This window comes from Dromiciops gliroides, chromosome 3, assembly GCF_019393635.1.
Source record: "Dromiciops gliroides isolate mDroGli1 chromosome 3, mDroGli1.pri, whole genome shotgun sequence".
Taxonomy (NCBI): domain Eukaryota; kingdom Metazoa; phylum Chordata; class Mammalia; order Microbiotheria; family Microbiotheriidae; genus Dromiciops; species Dromiciops gliroides.
The window spans coordinates 4,170,035-4,194,050 of record NC_057863.1 but is presented as its reverse complement, the minus strand read 5'-3'; the positions used below and the strand labels follow the sequence as shown (position 1 = coordinate 4,194,050).

The window sequence follows — 24,016 nt, the reverse complement described above, 5'->3', positions numbered from 1 at the left end:
GCCAGGGGGATTCGTGGTATGAAAAACACTCCGAGTCACTATAGTAGCAGATGCTTATAAAATGTTTGCTCCATTTAAATGAATTTAGTCCTGACTGAAGTCCCACCTTCTGCAGGAAGCCCTTCTTAATTCCTGTGGTTTCTCTCTGTTAACTATCCCCTATCTATATTGTATATATCTTGCTTTGTATCCATTTGTTTACATGTTGTCTCCCCATTAGATTGTAAGCTCGTCGAAGGCATGGACTGTTTTTGCCTTGTTTAGCATCTCTAGCACTTAGCGAAATTCCTGGCACATAGTAGGTGCTTAATAAATGTTTATCAATTGATTTATGAAATACCTATAATGTCAGAAATGAACCATTCCTGCCCTCCAGAAGCTTACATTCTCCTGGGGTCTAGGTGGGGAATGAGCACACAAATAAGGAAATGCAAAACATGCACACAGTAAATACAAAGTAATTGGAGAGGGGAAGGGGATTGACTTTAATGGAGTTGAATCCATGAAGCCTCCATGGGAAAGGAGGCATGGGGATAACTAATTCTTGAAGTAGAATCAGAGCCCTGACTGGGGTCAGCTCTGTCACTTATGGCCCAGCCTTACAGGGCCATTAGCCCATGGCCAGTAGACACAGACATGGCAACATCAGTGCTCTGGGGTCCCTCCTTGTGATTTGGACCAAAGTCATGGCAGGAGTGTGCCCCCACTTACCCCACAGTCATTGGCTCCATCGCCACACATACCTACAAAATAACTACAGAGGGTAAAGTCAGCAGCAGCCTTAGCACCAAAGCAGCCTGTTCTGGGAATGCCTCAAGTTCAAGGACACTAGGGTGGGCACTCACAGCAAGGTCAACAGAGGCCCAGGCCTGGCCACCCCAGCCTGGAGCTGACTAGTGAGTAGTGTTAGCTCAGGCAATGAACAAGAGGGCTGGGTGCTCATCCTGACCAAGAGCTTTGCAGGGGATCAGGGACAATCCACCCAAGCCTTGAGTGCCTGAGTCTCCCTGGACATAAAATTGGGATTCTGACATAGAATCTGCAAAGTCCAGGCCAGGACCCCGAGGACAAGTATTCTAGGGGGCATGACCAGTGCCCAGCTCAGTCTGAAAGCATGAAGGGAAAAGGAGGCAGAGCACCCAAGCATCAGCACTGCATGTTGCTCCTCAAGGAGCCTCTCCCCCAATCATCTCTCCCCAAACCAAATCCATGTCTAGCCCCCAACTGAGAAGCCCAGGAAGCCATATGGCCATAGTCTGCCACTTAAAGGCACACTGCTCATTCTCCTAACTCTCAGAATGGGCCCAAAACACTTGTTTTTTGGTTGAGTGATGAGACACCCAATGAGCTTGTTGCATACCCAGGAGAGCTGTGGGTAATATGCAAGTGTGTGCAAAGCACTGGGCTCAACAGCACAAGTCAATTAGCACAAGATAGGCAAGTCATCCTTGGCTGGTCCAGCCTTCCAGCTGAGTCTGACACCATCCATCTCATGTTATGAGACATTGTGCTTCCTGAAGATGCTGCCCCGGGACTAAGGGTGGGAGAAAGAAATCCTCTAAGAAAGAATGCAAGGATATTTTCAAGACCAAGACTCCCACACATTCACACCAGCTTCTACTCAGTGGCACCCAGACTTTCTATTCAAATAGGAGAACCCGAGGAAGAGCTGGTGTGGCCTCCTGCTCTCCCCAGGCAGCCTGGGCCACCAGTCTATACTTGCAAAGAACCTACTCCAGCTTCTGAAACTCTTCAACCAGACTGGATTTCTGCCCAGGAGACATTCTGGCAAAGACCGTCGCATTCATTAGGATCTGTTAAAAATATGGAAAGAGTTCATCACATCAAAGAGGAACAGAAAGGAAGTGGGAGACTGGTTTGACGATTAGCACAAATTAGACTGACATGCAACTTGGTGATTAATTGGCCATCGCTTGAGACTAAAATAGAGATTCGGACTCCTTTCATAAGCATGAGACCACTTTCCAGTGTTGGCGGCAATCCCCTCTAATCTCTACATGGCACAGAGTCAGTATTTTATGATTTTAACAGAGTGGAGATTTCCCAGCAGACACAGCTCCTTCCCTCCATTGGCAAAAACCAGGCACCCAAGCATCATGGGGCCCTGCATACAGTAAGTGCTTAGCAAATGTCCAACTGACTTGAGCCCACTTAAGGCTAGAGAGTATACAGGTAGCATCCCATAATCACAGCGGGCATGTCTAGAGAGCTGTAAGGATGGCAAAACACCATCCATGGATCATTATCTGATCTGATCCTCACAGCAACCCAAGCATTTCCTCCAGTTGTCACCCATTCCTGGAACGCTCTGCTTCTCCAATCTGACCATGGACCCTCAACATCTTTTGAGTCCCAACTAAAATCCCAACTTCTATGGGAAGACTGCCCTAACCTCTCTGAATTCCAGCCCTTTTCTTCTTTTAATCATTTCCTATTTGTCCCGTATATAGCTTGTTTTGTACATATTTGTTTCATGTTGTCTCTCATCAGATCCTAAGCTCCTTGAGGGCAGGGACTGTCTTTTGCCTCTTTTTGTATCCTCAGCACTTAGCAGAGTGAGGGGCACTCAGCTTAATAAATATTGGTTGATTGATATTACTGACTCCATCTTACAGATACAGAAACTGAGGCTGAGGGGCTAAGTGATTTGCCTAGGGTCACACAACAATTAAGTATCTGAAGCAAGATTCAAACTCAGGTCCTCATTAATACAAGACTAGTTCTTATCATCCACTATGCCTACGAACTGTCTCAATGATATCAATATTAGCTCAATTTTATATAGCATTTTCAGATTTGCAAAGCGCACAGACTCATTAAATTCCTGTAAAACGTGAGAGGTTCCCTTGGGGGAGTCAGAAGAAAAGGACAAATCGCCCCACTGGCTGGCCCTAGGAAGTTTGGTTAATTTGCCCAGTTTTCACACTGATTCGACAGTCTTTAGAGACTGGGTAACCTGTAAGATGTCAGTCAGAACTGAGAAGAGTGCAGAACTCGGAGACAGACAAACTACTGAAGGGCAGTAGTGGTTCTACTCTAATATGGAGAAGAGGGTCAATGGAGAGGTCTGAGCTTAAGGAAACTTCCCTGGTGGTCATAGATCTGGAAGAAAAGGTTTTGGGAATTAACAGAGGGAAGAAAGTGGAAGCCACAACCTACAACAGGACAATGTGCCTTCAGATGGATATCATTCCTCTCTGTATACGTTTTGTCTTGCATCCCTTTCCTTCCCAGTCTCCCATCTCCGTGCCTTTACCTAGGCTTCCTGCCATGCCTGGAATCATGCCCTCCTCACTGTCACATTTCAGAACTCCGTGTTTCCTTCAAGTGAGCTCAATACAAATGCCCCCTTCTACAAGAAGCATTTCCTGATCCCTTCACACTCACCAGGCACTTTGTATCTACTTTGTATCTTTTTTGAATCTACCTATATATGAACATATCATCTATTCTTAATTCATTGTAAGCTTCCTGAGGCCAGGGAATGATTCACTTTTGTCTTTATATCCCTAGCACCTGGCACAGTGCCTAGCACTACCAATCTAATAAACATCCATCAGGAACCTACTATGTTCCAAGCAGTCCTTAAGAACCATTAGCAAATAGTGGGTGCTTAATAAATGCCTCTGGAAGGGGTGGCTAGGTGATGCAGTGGACAGAGCACTGGCCCTGGAGTCAGGAGGAACTGAGTTCAAATCTGGCCTCAGACACTTGACACTTACTAGCTGTGTGACCCTGGGCAAGTCACTTAACCCCAATTGCCTCTCATACACACAAAAATAATAAATAAATGTCTCTTGATTGATTGATTGGTCTCCTCTTCACCAAACTCCCTCTTTGTATATAGCCCACTTCTATGGCTGCTTTGTCTCTTCCTGGATGAAACACTTTTGCTCACCATCATGATTTATTCACTAAGGGAAAGTTTGATCTCCTAGGGGCTACAGAATAACATCTGGCATTCAAAGCCCTTGAAAATCAGTAAGCTCCCAATGCTCCCCAATGTACACCATCTAGTCAATTCTACTCAATGTACCCAGAACAACTTATGTTCATTCTCAAATTTATGTCTTTTCTCATTCTATTTGATTCCAACCTCTACCCCCAAGCTCCTCTGTTTTTTCCCTTTTTTTTTTCCTTTTCCACTTTTCCATCCTTCAAGGCTCAGCTCAGGCCCCATCTTGCCTTGTTCAAGTCTATGGTTATCACCCCATCCTCTGCACTGATCCAGTACTCACTATCTGCAATTCTCACTTGGGCTGTCTGTCCCATAGTGCCTTCCACTCTCACTTAACTGCTTCATAGATGTACTATATGTCCTGGGTTTCTAATCAGATTGCAAAACTCTAGTGGGCAGAACCATTGGCAAGGATTCCTTTTGAGGTCCCTCAGGACCTAGGACAGCATATTCTATGGCCTCACCATCGACAACAAACATTTACCTAAGGACATAAAGAACGGGAAGCTGCCCAATGGTCGTATTCATGCAAGTAATCTCTCTGGGTGATCAGAACCCAACTTTTCAGTTTCTTGCATCAAGTCAGGGCTGTTTGTCATGTTCTTCACACACTCAAGTTTGCTAGTGTCTTTTCTAAAATGTAGCACCCAGAATTGAACCCGATGGAATACAGAGGAGTTAACCCCACATTGTTCCTGGAAGCTATGCCTGTGTTAATGTAGCATATGATTGCCTTAGTTTTGTTGCATGTCATATCCCTGTTAATTCACATCAAGCTTGCAAACTCCCACATATTGTTACATTGATGCCTAGACATGCCTCTCTCATGCTTGGAAGTTTATTGCACCCAAGGTCATGACTTTACATTTGCCCCAAATACTTTCATCTGATTCTATTAAGGCTATTAATCTAGTTTACTGGGACCTATTGGGATGCTGCCTTTTACACAGCATGCAATCTTTCCCTCTTAACTTTGAGTCACTTGTACATTTGCTCAAAAGGAAACCTGTGTCTTTGGCCAACATCACTGAGTTGGCAAATATCCCCAACCTACTCACCCATTTTCAAAGGCTCTTGTGCTATGAGTGAAAATGTTGCTGGAAACATTGAATCTAGTTCCCAAACTTACTTTGGGCAGCAGGCTGCTGAAATGTTGGCTGATCACCTGATAGGATTTCCCAGTCATGGCAAAGTGATAATTCCCTTCTTCATTTCTGGGTCTGCTGGCATCTTCCCCGATGTTAATATAACTGTCCTGCAAGCCAGACCATGGTTATTTCTGAACTTGCAACTGAAATCATTACTTGGTCAAGACACCAGAAACCCCTTTTTGAGGGCTGCTTTGTGTTCCTTCTCATCCACCCCCACCCCATATGAGCTCCTCTAGCTGGAAAGGCATGCCCCACACACATGGAGGAAAGAAAATAGCCATTCTCTAACTCTCCCACCAGATCTTGGGCTTCCCATAATGACACAAGCTCGGCTCCCATGAGTATAGCTCTAAGAAAGATTTATCACACCTCTCTCTCTCATGTGATTCTTGGATAACAAAATGCACTAGCTGTGCTGGTGGCCACATGGTTAAGTAAATAAAACACTTGACTTGGGGTCAAGAACTTGCATTCAAATACCACCTTAATATACACTAGCTGTGTGACCTTGGGCAAGTCACTTCACCTTTGGGGGCCTCCATTTTCTCATCTGTAAAACAAGAAGATTGAACTCAATGGGCCCCACGTTTCCTTCTAGCTCTAAGTCACTGATCCTCCTTTCCTGCTCAGTCTAGAGTTCATTTAGACTTTCGCCAAAGGGAAGACTCAGAGTAATCCAGTCTTCTGGACTTTGTTCTCCTAGCCCAGCTCTATGTGGCTCCACAAGAACAAGGTGGAAATGGGAAAGCAACAATATGAGAGACTTAAACATGCTCTGTGGGAAGGAAGGGATTCTGGCTGTCCAGGATGCCAGCGTCCTGTCTGTGCCCTGGTTCCCCTCTGGCTTAATGACATTTGGAAAACATAAGGAAGAGTGGAGATTATTTTTCTTCTACCCGACCTTTCTGGCGCCAGGCACACATTTCTTCAGGAACAACAAGGGAAGGGCTTTCTTTTCTGGCAGTGGAAATCGATCAAGTAACTGAGCTGCTTCTTTTGAGCTGTACAGGACTTCACACAGCACCTGGCACATGGCGGGTGATTAGGAAATGCTTGTTGCCTGTTGGACTCTGATGGAATTGAATTAGATGGAGGATTATAGGACCCCAAATTAGTGTCAGAGGGGACCGCAATGTCAAGTCCGATCTTCTTTTTCTGGTGAGGGAATGGAGACCCACAGAGGTACACTGACTTGCTCGACTTCATACAGGTCTCTACCTGTGTTGGCAGAGTCAGGATTTGAACCCAGGTTCCCTAACTCCAAGCATCCTGCCGTCTCTGCTTTCCTGCCCTGCCTTCGGAGGTCATGTGCAGCATGGCTCCTTTGCCAGCCGAGTGGGGGCAGAGAGGGCTCACTACAGAATCTCCTGAGATATTTCATGGACCTATACCCCCCCACCATGCCCTATGTCTTGCCTGCTCATCTATAACCACAGATTCTCTACCTGGTCTCTGTAGCCAGTGTGTTTCCTGTCTTCTAGCAGTTTCCAAGTGACTGAAGCTGGTGAGGATCCATCAGCCTCATTGGCCTCCAGGAGAATGACTCTCAGGTTGTCAGCAATCATCCCTGATTTCCTGGCCACAGTGACTGCAGTCTGCAGGTTGTCACCTGCAAAACATCAGCCGCGAGACCCCTTGGCACCCCTGCCGTTGGGCAAAGGGATGGTGCATCATGTCTCGCTTGTCTTACTGAGCCATAGGAACCAAGGATCACAGATATAGATCTAAAAGGGGCCTAGAGGCCATGAGTTTGAGTTTTTTATATACCAGGATGAGAAAGCCTAGAGAAATAAAGGGGACTGTACAACCTCACCCAAGTCGTAAATGACCAAGCCACAACCAGAGCCAAATACATTTGGTTGGGTTCAATTCCAGCAACGTGCTAGAGACCTCAGTGCCCGAAGCACCGAAAGCAAGACTCATCCAAGAACTGGACAAGAGCTGGAAGATGGCAGGGGCAGTAAGGGGCAACTCCTCAGGGTGCCCAGGTCTAGTAAAGACAACATGTAAACAAATGTGGACAAACTCTATACAAAATGAATTTGAGGTAATCAACAGAGGGATGGCACTAGCATTAAGGGGGATCTGCTGACACAGGAAAGACTCCAGGAAAGCCACAAGATGCAAATGAGGAGGTAAAGAATTCCAGGAATGGAGGAGCCAATGAAAACACCCAGAAATGAGAGATGATGTATCTAATATGAGGAACATCAATGAGACCGGTATCACTGGATCACTGGGTACATGGAGAGGACTAAGGTATAAGATTTGGAATGTAGGAGGGTCCAGGTTATGAAGGGTTTCAAAACCAAACAGAGCAATTTGGAACTATGCCCAAAGGGTGATGGGACTGTGCTTACCCTTTGACCCAGCAATAGCACTGTTAGGTCTTTTCTCCAAAGAGATAAAAAGGGGAAAAGGACCCACACGTACAAAAATATTTATAGCTGCTCCTTTTCTGCTGGCAAAGAATCGGAAATTGAGGGGATGCCCATCAATTGGGGAATGCCTGACCAGGTTGTGGCATATGAATGTAATGGAATACTATTGTGCTGTAAGAGACGATGAGCAGGTGGATTTCAGAGGAACCTGGAAGGACTTGCATGAACTGATGCTAACTGAGAGGAACAGAACCAGGAGAACATTGTACATGGTATCAACAACATTGTGTGTTGATCAACTGTAATAGACTTGACTCTTCTCAGCAATACAATGGTCCAAGATAGTTCCAAAGGACTCATGATGGAAAATGCTCTTCAAATCCAGAAAAAAAAAAAAACTGTAGAATCTAGATGCAGATTAAACCATACTATTTCTACTTTTTTTGTTTTTCTTTTTTAAGGTTTTCCCCTTTTTCTCTGATTCTTCTTTCACAATATGACTAATGCAGAAATATGTTTAATGTGATTGTACATATATAACCTATATCAGATTGCTTGCTGTCTTGGGGAGGGGGAGGGAGGAGAGGGAGGGAGAAAAATTTGAAACTAGAAATCTTATAAAAACAAATGTTAAAAACTATCTCTACATGTAACTAGAAAATAATAAAATACTTTTATGATAAAAACAGAGGATTTAATATTTAAAACTGGATGTGACAGAAAACCAGAAAGGTTGGTCGAATGGTGGAGGGAGTGACATAGTCAAACTCGTGCTTAAGGAAGATCAATCTGACAAGTGAATAAAGGATAGATTTGAGTGGAGAGAGTTTGGAGGCAAACAGACCTACCAACAGGCTGCTGCAATTGTCCAGGCACAAGGTGAGGGGGCATGAACCAGGGTGCGATCAGGATCAGAGAAGAGAATGGAGATATTTGAGAGATGTTGCAATGGTAGGATTGGCAGGACTTGGCAACTGGGGGGGGGGGCGTAGTTAGGAGTAAAGGATGACACCCAGGTTGGGAACCTAAGGGACTGGGGGGATAGTGGTGCCCTCTACAGTAATAGAGAATTTCAGCAGAAAAGAGTTTGGGAGGAAGGATAATGGGTTCAGTGTTGGACACGTTGAACTTAAGATGTCTAATGAGACATTTAGAAATTTGAGATGAGACTTCCAGATCAAAATTTATAGTAGGCAGTTGAAGACGTAAGATCGGAAGTCAAAAGAGAGGGTCAGGTTAGGCAAATAAATATGAAAATCATCTGCACAAATATGATAGTTGGAGCCATAGGAATTTATGAGATCACCAAGTGATATAGTATAGAGAAAGAAGAGAAGAGGGCAGAGCCTGGAGGAACACCCAAAGCCAGGGATGCTGACAAATGTTTAACAACCCGCTCTCTGAAAAAGGAATGACATGTTTTTAACTTTCATCTGCTTATTAACATTTTCTCTATCACTTTCTCCAATTTAGATCATCAACAAAAAATTAAAAGTCCTGATATATAACATTCATCATTTTTTGAAGTATAAATACACTGAAAATTTAACAATTGGCATTTGTGAGACAGTCCAAACTGGCTCTAGTACATCCCTACATTAACGGGTAAAATTTACATAAAGAGCCAGCAAAAGACTGAGAAGGAGCAGTCAGAGAGAGAGGAGGAGAACCCAGAGAGAGGAGTGTCCTGAAAATCTAGAGAGAAGAGAGTGTAAAAGATGAAAAGGTGAGCCAGTGTTCAAGGCTGCAGAGAGAGGTCAAGGAGAATGAGAATGGAGAAGAGGCCCCTGGATTTGGCCACTAAGAGGTCATCGGTGACTTTGGAGAGAGAGGTATCAGCTAAGCAATGAGGTCAGATGCCAGACAGCAGAGAGTGATGAAATGAGCAGGAAGGAAGGAGAGGTACTAAACATAAAGCATCTTCTCAAGGAATTTAGCCAGCAATGCATGTATTTATGTGTGTGTGCATTGGTCTGTTTGTGATGATACATACACTATGTGCATATTTGTTCACTGGGCCTCAGATTTTCTCCGTATAGGAGAATTGCCCTGTGACTAGAACATTGTCATGTCCTGGAGAGTAGCCTGGGGCATGGAGGGGTCACACTGTTTATGGAGCGGTTGCATACCCCCTCCCTATTTGAATGCGAGCCCCCTGAGAATAGGGGCTGCTTTGCCTTTATCTCTGTAGCCCCAGTGCCTAACTCAGACTCTGGTACACAACAGGTGCTTAATTAATGGTTATTGTTTAAGGGCATAGCATCTCCCCAACAGGATATAAACTGCTTAAAGGCGGGAGCTATTTCCTCCTCTGTCTCTGTGGCCCCAGCTCTCAGTACAGGCTCTTGCACCATGCAGTTATTAAATGCATTTTGTTGAGTGAGGGGGAAGTCCTCTGGGATTTAGGGAAAGGTTCTGCTGAGTAATTTTCCTAATTTTTCAATAAGTTAACAAGCTCTGATGTGAAGGGAAATGGCCCCTTTTCCCAGTGACAACCAGACAGCAGGAGCTCATACTCTGTTATTCTTTCTTTTCTTTTCCCACAGGCCTTTGGAAGCCCAGCCTCCCCTGTACCTGTGACCATAACCGTCCGGATGTGGGCAGAGCTGAGCTCCTCCAAGACTGGCTTGGTCTCTTCCTTCAGACGATTCTCCAAGATCAGGAGACCGAGGAACGTCAGGTCTGATTCTACCTCCTCCCTTGAAGTGTGTGAGAGAGAAAGAAGAAAAAAGAACACATCTTGGGCTCTACGGGACAAGCAATGGGAGCGACTCATCTGTCACAAGGAGGAGCGACAGAGAGACAAAGAGATAGCGGCAGAGAGCAATGAATGAGGGAGAAGAGCGTTTGAGCTAACGTCTGGAGGATTCACTGTTCTCAGTCAAGTTGTTCTGGTGTGGAAGAGGAGTTGAATGTCCTTTGCCTTTAATCCCATGTTGCCTTGGAGTGTTACCAATCACCCACCTACAGGAAGTTCCAGCTCTAGTCTTTTTTTTTTTTTTTTTTGGTGAGGCAATTGGGGTTAAGTGACTTGTGTAAGGTCACACAGCAAGTAAGGGTTAAGTGTCTGAGACTGGATTTGAACTCAGGTCCTCCTGATTCGAGGGCCAGTACCCTAACCACTGCACCACCTACCTGCCCTTCCAGCTCTAGTGTTAACCACAGCAGACTCTAAGGGAGATCCAGGAATAAAAGAGTCATCAGATCGAAGGTCAGAGCCCAGTAACCAGCCATCTCTTAACCAAAACCTTCCCCATCCCTAGCTTTCCATGTCCTTAGGGCATTTCCATTCTGCTCAAGGTGCATGTAAGTGTGTGTGTGAGTGTGTATATGTGTGCATGTGTGTGTATATGCATATGTTTGAGTGTGTATATGTGAGTGCATGAGTATGTATGAGTGGGAATGTGTGTGTGTTCTCACACAGAGAGCAGGGCCTCAGAAACTGACACCCATCATGGGAACATTTCCAAGCTCTAGCACAGGAGCAAACAGCCAGGGAAACCATGAGCCCTGGAGGCTGGGAAGCAAACCTTTCCTGATTGATTTCTCTGAGACCTGGAGACCTCTGGCAGCCAGAGGCCCCAAGTACCACCTGCTGCCTGGATGTGAGAGTGCCCCAGGGGACAGGAGGGAGGGCTGGAGGGTGGACACCACCAAAGAGAAGATGTCTTTGACTCTGGCATGCTGGGGGGTGCCCCCTGCAGTGTTCTCCTCTCCCCCTCCCCCCGCCTCTCAGAAGGGTGGCCCAGATGTCACTTCCTGTGGCGGACCTTTCTTGTCAGCTTGTCTGCCCTCCTGAACCCTGCAGTTCTCTTCCAGTCTACCTCTGTCTCTCTGTCTCTAAGTCTCTGTAATTTTGTATACACATGCGCATGACACACACACTCACACACACACAGATAGGCTCCTTGCAGACAGAGGCTGGTTGATAGCACATTTCTGCGCCCCCAATGCCCAGCACAGTGTCTAGCACCCAGTAGGTGATTACTCAGTGTTTGCAAGCTGAACTGAAGGACTCCCAACACACCGGGACCCTCTTTATCCCAATCATACACCCTCATCTGGAGGAGACTTTGAGGTCCTCTAGTCCGACCTCTCATCTACAGATGATGACGCTGAAGCCCAGAGAAGAGAAGCCAGTCGCCAAGGTTGCCCAGATCACCGTGGCAGGGGCAGGATTCTAATTCAGGTCCTGGGACTCCATGTTCAGCCCTCTCACCTCCTGTGTAGGAATGTAAGCTGTTGCACTGGGCCTAGGAGGAAGGCCGTCTGTGTTCTGGGGCCGTTCTGCCCAGGATCACCAGATGCCTGAGGCACACTTGCTTGCCCTTCAGTGCCCCTCCCGTGAGGCAGTGGGATAGAGTGGGGAATTACTGGCATTGGAGTCTAAGGACCTCAACTTCCCCCGTGTCTGTGTGGCCGGCCAGTCTTTTCATCTTCCTCCATTTCAACCCTGGAGCTTGGCCCGCACCCAAAAGGGTGAATCCGTCGTGGTCAGCGATGCTCTGGTCTCTCCCATGCCTTGGGCAGGGTCTCTTCAGTGACGCTGTGATGCCCGGCCCCAGGGCCAGGTACAGCCCAGACAGAAGCCTCCAAGGCCGGACCACACACCGGGTGCCTTCTGCGCCTGCGTCTTCAGAAGCAGAGTCCAGGTCGTCCCCATCCCTTTGCTCACAATGGAACAAGTTGCCCTCAAAGAGCACCAGAGAAAGGTCTGGAGCATGTTCCGGGGAAGACCCAGGAGCTGGGGCGTAGCTTCAAGACGGAGACGCTCTCCCCGGGCTCCTGGTGTCCCTAGCACCTAATACCTACAACAGGCACTTAGTACGCCTTTGTTCATTGATGTCACTGCTGGAGGGAGGAATGGAGAGAGGGAAGCAAGGACTCCCGAAGAGGAATCGAAACACTGAAGTGCCTTCCCCAACTACTTATGTGTTCTTAAGTTCCAACATTCCCAACATTTAGTCACCTTCCGGTGTGTGGGCTGCCCACATGGCTGAGATGGAGAGAGTTTGGAGGCGAGCCCCCCTCCCACCCCATCCCCCCCCCCCCACTGACAGTGAAACTGACTAGAGAGACTAGAAGTAAATGTTGGGAAAAACCCGACTTGAATCAGATTTCTGACTACAGATACTTCACGGCATTTTCAATCCCAAGCATGCCAATTAAAAAAAAAAAACTACGTTAAAAAATCATCTCTTAAATTGCCTCTCAAGAGTGTTGATGTCTGAAGACATCAGTCAGGTTTTCCATAAGTACAAGCTACACTTATTTGTCTGATTAAACGGGGAATTCATTATCAGCTGTGTTTGTTACATTCAGAGACAGAGACAGAGACAGAGAAACAGACAGAGAGTTCTTTCCAAATGGGAACATGATTTGAACTACACTATACAAGTCCTGAATACATGAAGGGCTGAGGGCAGGGAAACAAGACCACATGACTTGTTTACCTTGTCCAGGCAGTGATGTGGTGATCCACCTCCAGCCTTTTGTAAGCCAGCCCAATAACCCGAAAGCCCTGCATGGTGTAATTCTGGAGTTCACTGGCAAAATTGCTTGGGACTGTTCAGGAAAAAAAATGGAATTAACGTGTCAGTTTTTCAAATAATTTCATGATGTTCTGGGGGGGCGGCACTCAGACAATTCTTCCCCAAGAACACCCAAAATAAGTGGAAAACAAACAATCGCTCCCTTTGAGGGCTGAGGTGTGGCGGAAGAGGTCAAACAAGGAAGATCCTCCCCCAAGTAAGGAGGGAAGATTGTGGACACCTTTCAATGGGGTTGCACAGGTGCCAGTTGCAGTCCAAGTTAACAGATGTAGGTAGTTACCAGTGTCGGGCTGGCAAAAGCCAACCACCCTTTCTGGTGCCCCCTTCATGAAGGTCATCCGGTCTCCTTCCATCTCCTGCACAACAACAGACATCCTCTGCAGGGCCGACGAGAACGGGAACTGCTGCAAGATAGCGATCCCTCCCACTGGGATCTGGGGAGACACCACAATGCCCTCAACTGTCAGCCTCCATCCAGCCCAAGACAGAGAGAATTCGTTCTCAAGCTACATCAGGAGAAACAGGGCCCCAGGAGAACATCTCAAGGCTATATTGAAGCCAGGAAATAATTTTAGACACCATCCTAGCAGCTGGCTTTTATCTAGCTCATTGAGGTTTCCAAAGAGCTGTACAAATAATGTCTGCCTTCTCCATAGTGCTGTGAACCCATGCTATAGGTATTCTTTTCTCCATTTTACAAATGGGTAAACTAAGTCTCTGAAGGGTGAGGTGACGCCCAGGAACACACAGCTAATAAGGGTTAGAGACAGGATTCCAACCTGGGTCTCTCCAGATCCTCCCAACTCTCCCTTATTTGGATGCATTTTCCCTTACTGCTTTCCAACAGTATAAAGGCTTGGGGAGGGGGGAACCTAGGGAGACCCTCCCCATGGAGTCTTACTTGGCAGGTTGCTCGGCTTGGCTTCACAATCATAGCTTGTGTTGGAACTCCTCTGATGTGGAAATCCTTCCCAGAGTTCTCTATTTCCTGTTTCAAAAAGGGATGGTTCACTTTCCGGATTTCATCTTGCTTCTCCATTCTAGCCAGAGGAACAGGGTCATCTTCCCTGAGAGTAAATCCCAAAGCACCAGATGCCTATGAAGGGTACCATCGGCCACGCAGCTAGAGGGGAAATTAATCTAGGAAAGAAAATTTGGCTTCCACCACAGATGGGGTGGCCATCCTAGAGGCAGCAGACAACACTGTGGATCGTTCGTGTGATTTGTCCCTCCTTCTCTGCAGAGAAGTGACATATTGAGGTGTGTTCAGGGTCTCTATTTCCAGAGAGGGCTTTCGCATATCTCTTAGTGTTGTGTATTATACCTCCTTCCTTCAACAACACTTCCCCCACCCTCCTTCCTGACAATCTTTCTCATTATGATTATTGGCCCCGGGGACCCAAGACATCCTATGCATGGCTAATGCAAACCTTCAGTAATGGCCCTGATAACAACCCCAATTCATGCCCAGTATTATCCCCAATAGGAACTTTTTACCCCCAAATGCCAAAGAGCTTTATAAACATCTTATTCAGCAGATCCCTTCCCTCCAGGGCAAAGAAAGCCAGCAGAATACTATGCTTTTCAGAGAAGGAAACAATGACCAGGAGGAACAAGAAGCTTTCTAGTCACATATAAGTGCAATAATGACATTAACTCTTGGTCACCAGAACTGAGCACTGGGTAACTCTTCCTCCCATCTTCTCTCTCAAGTCAAATCAAGCACACTCTTATTTTTGCCCATTATGTGCCAGGCACTGCTCTTACCTCCAGGGATATAAAAAAGCAAAAACCAAAAACATCCACCCCCTGCTCTCAAGGATCTCCCAGTCTACTGGGAGAAACAATGTGCAAACCACTATATACAAGCAAGGTATAGAAAGAGTACATGGAAGATAATCTCAGAGGGAAAGATTATTGAGGACTAAGAAACACCTCTCCCTGAAGGTGGGACTTTAGCTGATACTAGAAGAAAGCCAGGGAAGATGGAGATGGAGATGAAGAGGGAGGGACTTCCGTGCACTGGGGTCAATCAGCCAGTGAAAATGGCCAGGTGAGAGGTGGAGTGCTGTGGGTGAGGAACAGCAAAGAGACCAGCCTCACTGGATGGCTTAGAACGTGGAAGGGATGAGATGGAAGAAGACTGGAAACATGGAAGGGGGGTGTGGAGGTGGGAAGGGCTTGAACACAAACAGAAGAGTTTATATTTCATCATAGAGCTGAGAAGGAGCCACCACACTGGTTGGCTCCAAGCTCTTGGCCAAGTGTGGCTCTTAACGGGCCCTGCTCTCCATGCTTTGTTCATACAAGCTGGGGCAAATGGTGTGCATCCACGAGGGGTACAAGAGATCCAAAAATTTTCTTTTGACGAATAAACAAAGAATAATTTGGATGAATGGTTTCTTGCTTCCTCATTCAAGAACAGTTCCATGGTTCTACAGAAAATCTGAGCAACAGCACAAACAGAGAGAGGCTTACCCAGTTGGTGGCTTCAAACATCTTGACGTCCAGGGGGTCTCCTTGGATGGTCCCATCCAGAACTATGAGGGAGTGGCAGCTGGCCATGGCTCCACAGAGGGGGCCCCAGGGCAGAGCGCTGCCCGACATGAAGCTGTGGACCTCCTGGAAACTAATGAAGGAAAGTGGTTCTACTGTTGCTCTGGGGCAAGGTCTGTGGCCAAAATGGAATCTGGGGCTTTGAGCATTTTATTCTTTTCTAGGGGTTGGTGCATTGGGTTTTGCTGGTTGGCTCTCATTGGTGCTGCATGTCAGAGATGAATCTAGACTTATTGCTCTCAGTAAGTGCACTTACAAGAAAGCAGGTAAAAAGTACCATTGACATGCACACCCATCTCCTTCTTATCCCGGATTCCTCCCATACTCCTTTGTGACCATAACATTTTCCATGAATGCCAACATAGCATGGAAGTGACCTGCACTTCTGAGGGCATCCTCACTTCTGGCTGCCTTCCAGAGGCTTTGAGTAGAAGGGCAGCTCCAGAAATCCAGGGACTGTCTCATTCCTGTCCTTGCATCCCCAGAGATGCCACAGTGCTTGGCACATACTGGGCCCTTTAGAAATACTTAGTAATGGATTGATTGGCTGGTGTACACAATATCTTCCCTGGCTAGAACATAGGATCCTTAAGGTCAGAAGTAAGATCCCAGTGGGCATTTGGACACATTTCCCTCCCTGGCTGAGCAGAACTCCCAAGCTCAGGTGACCCTCGTGGTTTCACAAACATTACGTGCCCATGGCTTACAATCACTCCTTGGTAACACTGAAAAATCTGCAACCTTTAGGAAGCAAAGTCAGGTTCAATTTTCTTCTGGTCCCCAGCTGCCTTTTACTCATACTGTTCAAAGGCCATACCACGGCCGGTGAGTCTGCTGGGACCCATGTGGACGTGGTGTTAATTCTAACAAAGACGTCACCTCATTCCCTAAATGCAGTTTGTTGGCCAGAGGCCCCAGTTGTCCACATGATACATGACAACAGTCCACCCAGCTCCCTCCCGAGGAGGGGCTTCATGAGGAAGACAAGCTGAAAGCAGGTGGCATGCACGCAGCCTCTCCCTCCCCAGAGCCTGCGCCACTTATCTCTGTAAAGAACATACTGAGCATATGTGAAACACAGAATGGGAGGCTTTGGAATGGGAAGGGACCTTAATGATGGTCACATTCTCCCCATCTTCTGAAGGAAGCTTCGTCCAGGCTTCCTGCCAGCCGTTAAAGTGGCCTCAGCTTGGATATCTGCTGCCCCCCCCCACATGAGAGCTCCTGACCAGCCGCATTCAGGTAGCAGGCGACACGACATCTTAAGACCTCTTAGAGGCCATCCCGAGTCCCAGAGAAATCATGTGACTCATCAAGGTCATGTGGTGAGGTCAGGCAGAATTCATTCTTAAAGTTAAACCCAAATTAAGCCTCCACCATCACGCCCTCCAAAGAATTGTAACTTTAACCACTTGGCCCTTGAAGACAAGAAAGAGATACTTGAAGTGTGCTCTCTCTTTAGAAAAAGCTGATTATAATTCAGTTCTGTAAAACCACAATGCAGAGTGAAATCCCAAAGGGAAACGTGTGTCCCATTAGAGACTTATGTTTTGTAGGAGTCCAGACTTGGCCTCTTCCCTCAACTCCCTTTTTTTTTAGCAACGTCTTGTTACATCAAAGCAGAAAACAAAGGACTTATTGGGGCGTCCCTTTTGCCACTGGCTAGCCTCTCTGAGTCTTGGAGCTCAGAGCAAGCACTTCTGAAATGCTTGTTGATAGGTAGATGGGTGGTTCTGCTGGGCCAGAGTGTCTATTGAATGCCTAAGGCAGAAAGAACTTGGGTCATTGGGATAGGATGAGTCTTGAAGCCCTCCTGGAAGGGGTGAGTTTTGAATCAGGTCTTAAAGGAGTATGGATGAGGGGGAAGAGACAACATTGGCATGGTTGGAATAAGAGTGTGTGGAGGGGCAGCTAGGTGGCACAGTGGATAGAGCACTGGCCCTGGACTCAGGAGGATCTGAGTTCAAATCCAGCCTCAGACACTTGACACTTACTAGCTGTGTGACCCTGGGCAAGTCACTTAACCCCAATTGCCTCACAAAAAAAAAAAAAAAAGAGTGTGTGGAGAGTAGCAAGAGACAGAATCTGCTTAATATCTCCCACTGGGGCATGAGGTCCTTAAGGTAGGGGCTCTTATTTAGCCTATGAATCCCCAGGGGCCAGCACAGTATGTCACACCTTGCAGGCACATGAATAAGTATTTCTTGAGCTCAAATTACTAATGCTGACAATAGCTGGGATTTCTATCGTGGTTTCAAGTTTGCAGCTTTGTATATATATAATCTCATATGATCACAAACTACAGGACAAGGCAGCTTCCTCTCCCATGTTGTAGTCCCTAAAGGAAGCTGTCCGAGGCCCCTCTTCTCCAAGTCAGCCCCCCCCCCAGCTCTTCCCCCCAGCCCTCTTCCAACATGGTTTAGAGATGCTTCACTTCCATCTGGTCTCTTTCCAATTTGCCCGTATCCACATTAAAACATGGCGCCCAGAACTAGACACAGGTGCCAGGCATGACCAAACTCACCCTTATCAAGGGCTAAGACATTGGGAGTTTGCAAAAAAAAAGCCTTTAGCCTAAACCTAGAAATGATGTGATCACCAGAGGGCAGACTCTTGGAATAAGATGGAAAGCAGGAGGGTTGGTAGAAGAAAGGGAAGAAGGACTTTTAGAGAGCTAAGCTTTATCCCCAGTGAGTTTGCAGAAAAAAACAAACTCAAATAAAGACACCATGGGCCCAACCATAATCACCACCTTGCCTTAAACTGCAATGGAGACTACCCAGGCCATGAAAATATTGACTCCCCACCCAGACCACCAGCTCTTCTTCAAGGCTAGTCCCTGTAGCCATCATGCAGAGCAGCTGCTCTTGCCCCCTTGACCTGCATGCTAGAGCCTGGTTTCCCCTTGGTCCTGACAGAGGGATAGATCTGGAGGTGATTGCACTGTAAAGACAAACTCTATCAATAGAGTTTATCAAAAGAGACAAGGCCATTGGTGACTAGGGTGAGGATAGGGACTTCGCCACATGCCAGCTCAGGTCCTTGGCCATTGTGCCATGCCTTTCTCTGCTTGTTCTCTTACAGGGAGAATTATGGGAAAGTTCAGAAAAGGAGGAAGCCCATTGAAGGGAGAAAATATTTGTGACTCAAAGTCAAAGCCTAATCTCATTCCTGGGAAGTATCATGGGGCAGATGCAGAATGTTGAGAGGCTAGGGCTGCATGCCCTCATTTCTAACCTACCTTCATTCCACTATCCATCCAAGGTACTTACCTGTTTCTATCCGAAGGGACGACGCCCCAGAGATCCAAGCCATCCTTTGTTAAGGTGCCAGTCTAGATAAAAAAAAAAAGTTTGAATTCACTTTGAAGAGCTGAGAACTCCAGAAGAAACACAATTCAAAAGTATCTCACTAGTATTTAATGTGTTTCACAAAGGTATTATAAATGGCCAAGATTCATGAATAAGTCCCTAGCCCAGGGAATGAATGCCTTAGGAAAATAGTGTGTCCCCAAAAAGGGGTGCTAATGCCCTACATTGGGGTGAAGAACAGGGGAGGGGGGCAATTTCCTTGTTGTGTTACACCTCCATTATGTAAACTTTCCTCTATTTCAGATCTATAGCTGATGTTTGAGAGCCTGAGAGAGTTGCCTGGTGCACTGAGAAGTTAAGTAACTTGCCCTGGGTCACACAGCAAGTTTCCAATGCCAAGAATAAAGTGGTTGCCAAGGTAGCATATATGCCACAATATAATAACTGAATGAACAGGGGAGATATTTCCTCATCTGGTTACACTTCCATGTTTAAAGTGGCTCTCCAAAAGCTATGGAGGACGAAATTCCTCTACACACCCTGCCACCCCTGTCCCTCCCTCTCTTGGTCCCTCAAAGTGTTTGCCAGGCTTCAGACTTTGACATCCCATCCTTTGCTCAGAGGTGGCACTAACTTCACTTCCATTCTCTTTTTACTTTGATATTAGAACTACATACAGGTGTTATGTGACCAAACTAGATTTCATTATTCAGTCCCAGAAACCCTCCCACCTCAATACATTTGCCTACACAAAGCAAGAAAATATTTTTTGTAAGAAAATATTTTTTAAAAAGAGTGGTGACTTCTCACTTTGAGAGCAGAGGGAAATCAAATTCTGAAATGAAGGTTTTGGAGAAGACTCTGGCAGGTGCCCATCTCTAAGGTCCTTTCTACCTCAACATGCTGGCTTAAAAACTCAGCATTTCTTTTTTTGTTTCTTTGTGTGCAATCAGTGGTGAGTCTTAGAATTCTAGAGTCTTAAAATTCTTAGAGAGGTCGTGTGTTCCATGTTACTAGCTTTTAGAGGGCTCTGGACTTCAGTCATATAAACAGTAACACTAGTGGTGAAAATGAGAGGGTAATTACAGAAATATCCCCTCTGCAATATTCCCTACCAATGGTCAACCAACCTACAATGATGGTGAGGGCGAAGAGGAGGAGGGGAAGAAGGGGAAAGATGAATGAGGAAGGGAATGAGGTACACAGACCTTGTCAAAGCACACAAGGTTGAGTTGGCCACAGATGTTGATCCTCTGAGGACTAATGCAGAAGATGCCTTTTTTTTTCAGTCTCCGCTGGGCATAGATGATCCCTGTTGTCAAAGCAGCAGGCAGTGCAGGGGGCACCGCAATGGTAATCACATCTAAAGCCTTCTTCACTACATCCTCCGCTGGCTCCTGGGAAAAGGGTACCCACTGCTTAAGTCACTCATGTCTTCCCAAAATGGTGCAGAAGCCTTGGGGGAGGGCATGCCTGGGAGTGCAGCTGAGCCACATGGGTGTGAGCGGTGACTTTTCACCCTCTCCTAGAGCACACTCTCCTATGTCTGTGTCAGCCAAGGTAGGGTGGGAAACTTGCTGTAAGATGCTAGTGGGGGATGGAATTAGAAATAACACTTGTTTTCCTTTTGTTTTCCCCCAAGAGCAATGGGAGCCACAGAGGAAGCCAAGCCCATCTTCCAAACCAGCTCTTCCCTGACATCTAGTACAGACTTTGAGTTGTCAATATCTCCTCACATGCCTCACCTTAGCTGTTCTCTGGGGCTGTGCTGTTGTCTTACATTGGTTTGGAGAAGCAGTACAGATAACCTAGTGGCTACACTGTGGACCTGTAGCCAGGAGATCTGGGTTCAAGTCCCGCCTCAGACAAATACTGCTTTGCGACCATAAGGAGGTCACTTAACTATTCCGAGTCTCAGTTTCTTCATATGTAAACTGGGGGGATCTCTATTACTCGACTATAAAACTGACTCATTGCTCCGAGGTCCCTTCCATATCTAGGTGCATGCATGCCCACACAGGCACCCACTCGCTGGACGTGTGCTACAGCAATCTGCAGTTTCTCAGAGGTGGAAGCTCGGTCCATCAGCACAGACCATCACAACTGGCTAACTTGATGGAGCATCTTTCAGACTTGGGGCAGTTCAGTATCTGATTACTCTGTAGCCAAGCTGGCTGTGAGCCTCTGAATGGAGCTAGGCCAAGCTGGGACCCCAGCCCCTTCGTCCATCCATCTGTCTGTCCCTGGATCTGTCCTCCAAGCCCTCCCAGCCTGGCTAAACTTGCTACAACTTGCACCCTGATGTCCAAGCCTTTGAGAAGCCAGGGTCACACACACCCCCAACCACAGTGAGGCACAACAGGAAGACTTCCAAGGTATCTGTGGGAATAAAATATATGGAGAAAATCTCTGAGCCTAAGGGTGGGTTTACCTGATGCCAGAAACTCCAGGTCCAACCCCACACCTCTTATTTTTTACCCAGGAGTGTGGGCTCTGGGTTCAATTAACATATCTGAGGTTTAATCCCTGAGAAACCTTGGGGAAGTCAGTGAACTGCCCTGGGCTTCCTTTTCCTCATCTGTAAAAGGGGGAGCTTGGAATGGAAGGCCCCATGGGTGGCTCCTGGCTCCATATCCCTCATTGTTCCATCCCAGGCTCCCTGGGCTTATACTAGAGAGCCAGGCTTCGGGTCCCACTGTCTGCTGGTCACCTCTCTCTAGCAGTTCAGGAGGAGCTTGGATGTCTCACAATCACTGCCTTAAATGGGAAGGACCAACCACTTACGCCACTGAGCACGTAAACACATATGGTATACACCATCCCAATGGTGGCCGTCCCGATGAGGCACAGGAGGAACCTGACAGCGTCTCTGTAGAGCTGGAAATTCATTGGCTTCGGGTAGAGGATAGACCTCACTAGGTCCCCCTTTGCAGTGTTGAAACCTAAGGCAATAAGCACCCATGTACCCCATTATCTGCAGGTCTCCCATGTTGCCCTCTCCTCCCTTGGTTCTAAGTGCTAGGTGAGGCTTAAGAGGCAGCTAGGTGGTACAGTGGCTAGAGAGCTGGCCCTGACATTAGGAAAACTCATCTTCCTGGTTCAAATCCTGCCTGTCTCTTCCTAGATGTGTGGTCCTGGACAAATCACTTCGCCACCATCTGCCTCGGTTTCCTCTCCCATAAAATGGATTTAATAATAGCACCTTCCTCTCAGGATGGCGGTGAGGGTCAAGTGTGATCGTAGCATAAAGCATTTTGCAAACCTCACGCACCCGTGTAATTGCTGTTAACACGGCTCCAACATGCTAATGGCCCCTTTGTCTCATCCTCGGTGTCCCTTGTAGTTATGCAGGTTTCGTCCATCGGGGCCTGCCAGGCCCTGCCCCTCTCTCACTCAAAGGGTGCTGGCCAGGGCAGATCTTGATGTGCAGCCTTGCCCCACCGCTCCCCAGCATCCCTTCCTAACCTCACTTGACGCTGGTTCCCTTATCTTTGGAAGCTTATGCCCCACTTCCCTGACTCAGATGCTCCCTGGGGGCCCAAGCTCCACCCAGGCCTGTCTGGGGCCCCATCTCCTTGGGGCCTTCAACTCCATCTGACCTGCTAATTATTGCTCACCTGAGACTCCCCAGCCCCTCCCCACACCTGCAGGGCCCCCAGGCAGGATAGACATGTAGTGAGGAGGCTTCTCTGGATTTTATTTGGCTCTCCAATCAATCACTAATTGTCCTGATGGCATCAATTGGCACTCAGGTTATCTCCACAGTAGCACTTGCTGGAGGGCACTGAGAGACATTCTTTTTTTCCCTCCTGGATTTGTCATTTTTGGCTCAAGCATTCACACACATACATCAATGCCTGAGCACAGGTGCATGTTCACAAGCGTTCATGTGTGCACACACAGTTTGTTCACACATACATGTACACACATGTTTGCTCATAGATGTATACGGGCACACAAACACATACACATGGTCTAGACGTGGCCCAAAGACACTCAGAGAATTCATGCAGACAATCCCAGGCTCAACAAAGGAGGTTTTGGGGGCAGAGGCTGCTGGGAGGCCCCAGGCACTGACCAGTGTGGAGGACAACAGCCCTCACTGCTCCTGAGCCAGCTGGTTTGGTCTGGATGACCTCGGTGCCGCAGAAGAGAACATGCCTCTTGTAGTCCTCTTGGCTGTGCAGCTTCCAGGGGGCAGGGTCCCCCACCTTGGGCAGGGCCGTCTTGATGACAGGTATACTCTCCCCTGAAGAAGAGAAAGCTCTCGTTGGGTAGAAGTCAATAATGCCCACAGAGACAACCATCTGTCAGGGTGCCGGAGGCTGCCGTCACATGCCAGTGATGCACAATCTAGCAGCCCCCGAACACTGAGGACTAAAGGTGATCCCGAGGAACTTCCCGAAGGGATGGGGAGCTGCCTATCATTGCTCTGATCTGCCCCACCCTCAGCCTCCACCAAGACCACCACGCAGCTGAGAAGCGTAAGAGTGTGTAAGACATATCTGTCTCCATTGTCCATGCTCCTGGACTGGACAATGGCAGGTAGGGCCCCAGTGGACATGGAAGCCCCCAGCCCCAGCAGCCCCCCCCCAATTCTGCTACTGAAGATGGATGAGTATTTCACAGGCAGGCAACAGGGACACCCCCTGCTGTGTCTCTCAGCCAGGCCACACCCCCAACTGGGCACACCCTTGGCAAGGTCATGGATCTCCTCCTTTCTAGCCCAGCTTCAGAAGCAGCCAGGGGTGGCACCAGTGAAAGGATTCAGAGTTTCTCTAAGGACAAGGGTTATATAAATACAGGATAATAACAGTCCTAGAGAAGAGACAGTGAAGCGAAACCTCTCCTCTCAGCAGAGGGTGATGCTGGGGCAGGATGTTAAGTGAGTTCAAATCTCACCTCTGGCATAGGAGCCTGACAAATTACTCCTCAAGGCCCCAGGCAACTTTGAAAGACTAATGTGTAAGGGAGTTACCAGTCTGATCAGTGGAGAGAGTTTCCACACCAGAATTTCCCCTATACTGGTAAAATCACAAATGCTTCCTTACCCCACCACAAAGATAGATAGATAGATAGATAGATA

General features: G+C 47.3%; 1 protein-coding gene across 7 annotated transcripts in view; it reads right to left on the bottom strand.

Moving 5' to 3' along the window:
- The window catches only part of ATP13A4 (ATPase 13A4), a 79,484-nt gene that overhangs the window by 15,723 nt on the left and 39,745 nt on the right, over window positions 1–24,016 (bottom strand). For all 7 annotated transcript variants that reach the window (XM_043997694.1, XM_043997695.1, XM_043997697.1 and 4 more), the window contains 13 exons: window positions 23,009–23,179; window positions 21,715–21,872; window positions 20,139–20,327; window positions 18,892–18,953; window positions 15,542–15,692; window positions 13,965–14,051; window positions 13,344–13,497; window positions 12,965–13,076; window positions 10,086–10,210; window positions 6,576–6,739; window positions 5,109–5,234; window positions 1,735–1,814; window positions 712–754 (listed from right to left, as the gene is read on the bottom strand). In XM_043997694.1, coding sequence (XP_043853629.1) covers window positions 712–754; window positions 1,735–1,814; window positions 5,109–5,234; window positions 6,576–6,739; window positions 10,086–10,210; window positions 12,965–13,076; window positions 13,344–13,497; window positions 13,965–14,051; window positions 15,542–15,692; window positions 18,892–18,953; window positions 20,139–20,327; window positions 21,715–21,872; window positions 23,009–23,179 — 1,622 coding nt within the window. The remainder of the gene's footprint in view (window positions 1–711; window positions 755–1,734; window positions 1,815–5,108; window positions 5,235–6,575; window positions 6,740–10,085; window positions 10,211–12,964; window positions 13,077–13,343; window positions 13,498–13,964; window positions 14,052–15,541; window positions 15,693–18,891; window positions 18,954–20,138; window positions 20,328–21,714; window positions 21,873–23,008; window positions 23,180–24,016) is intronic.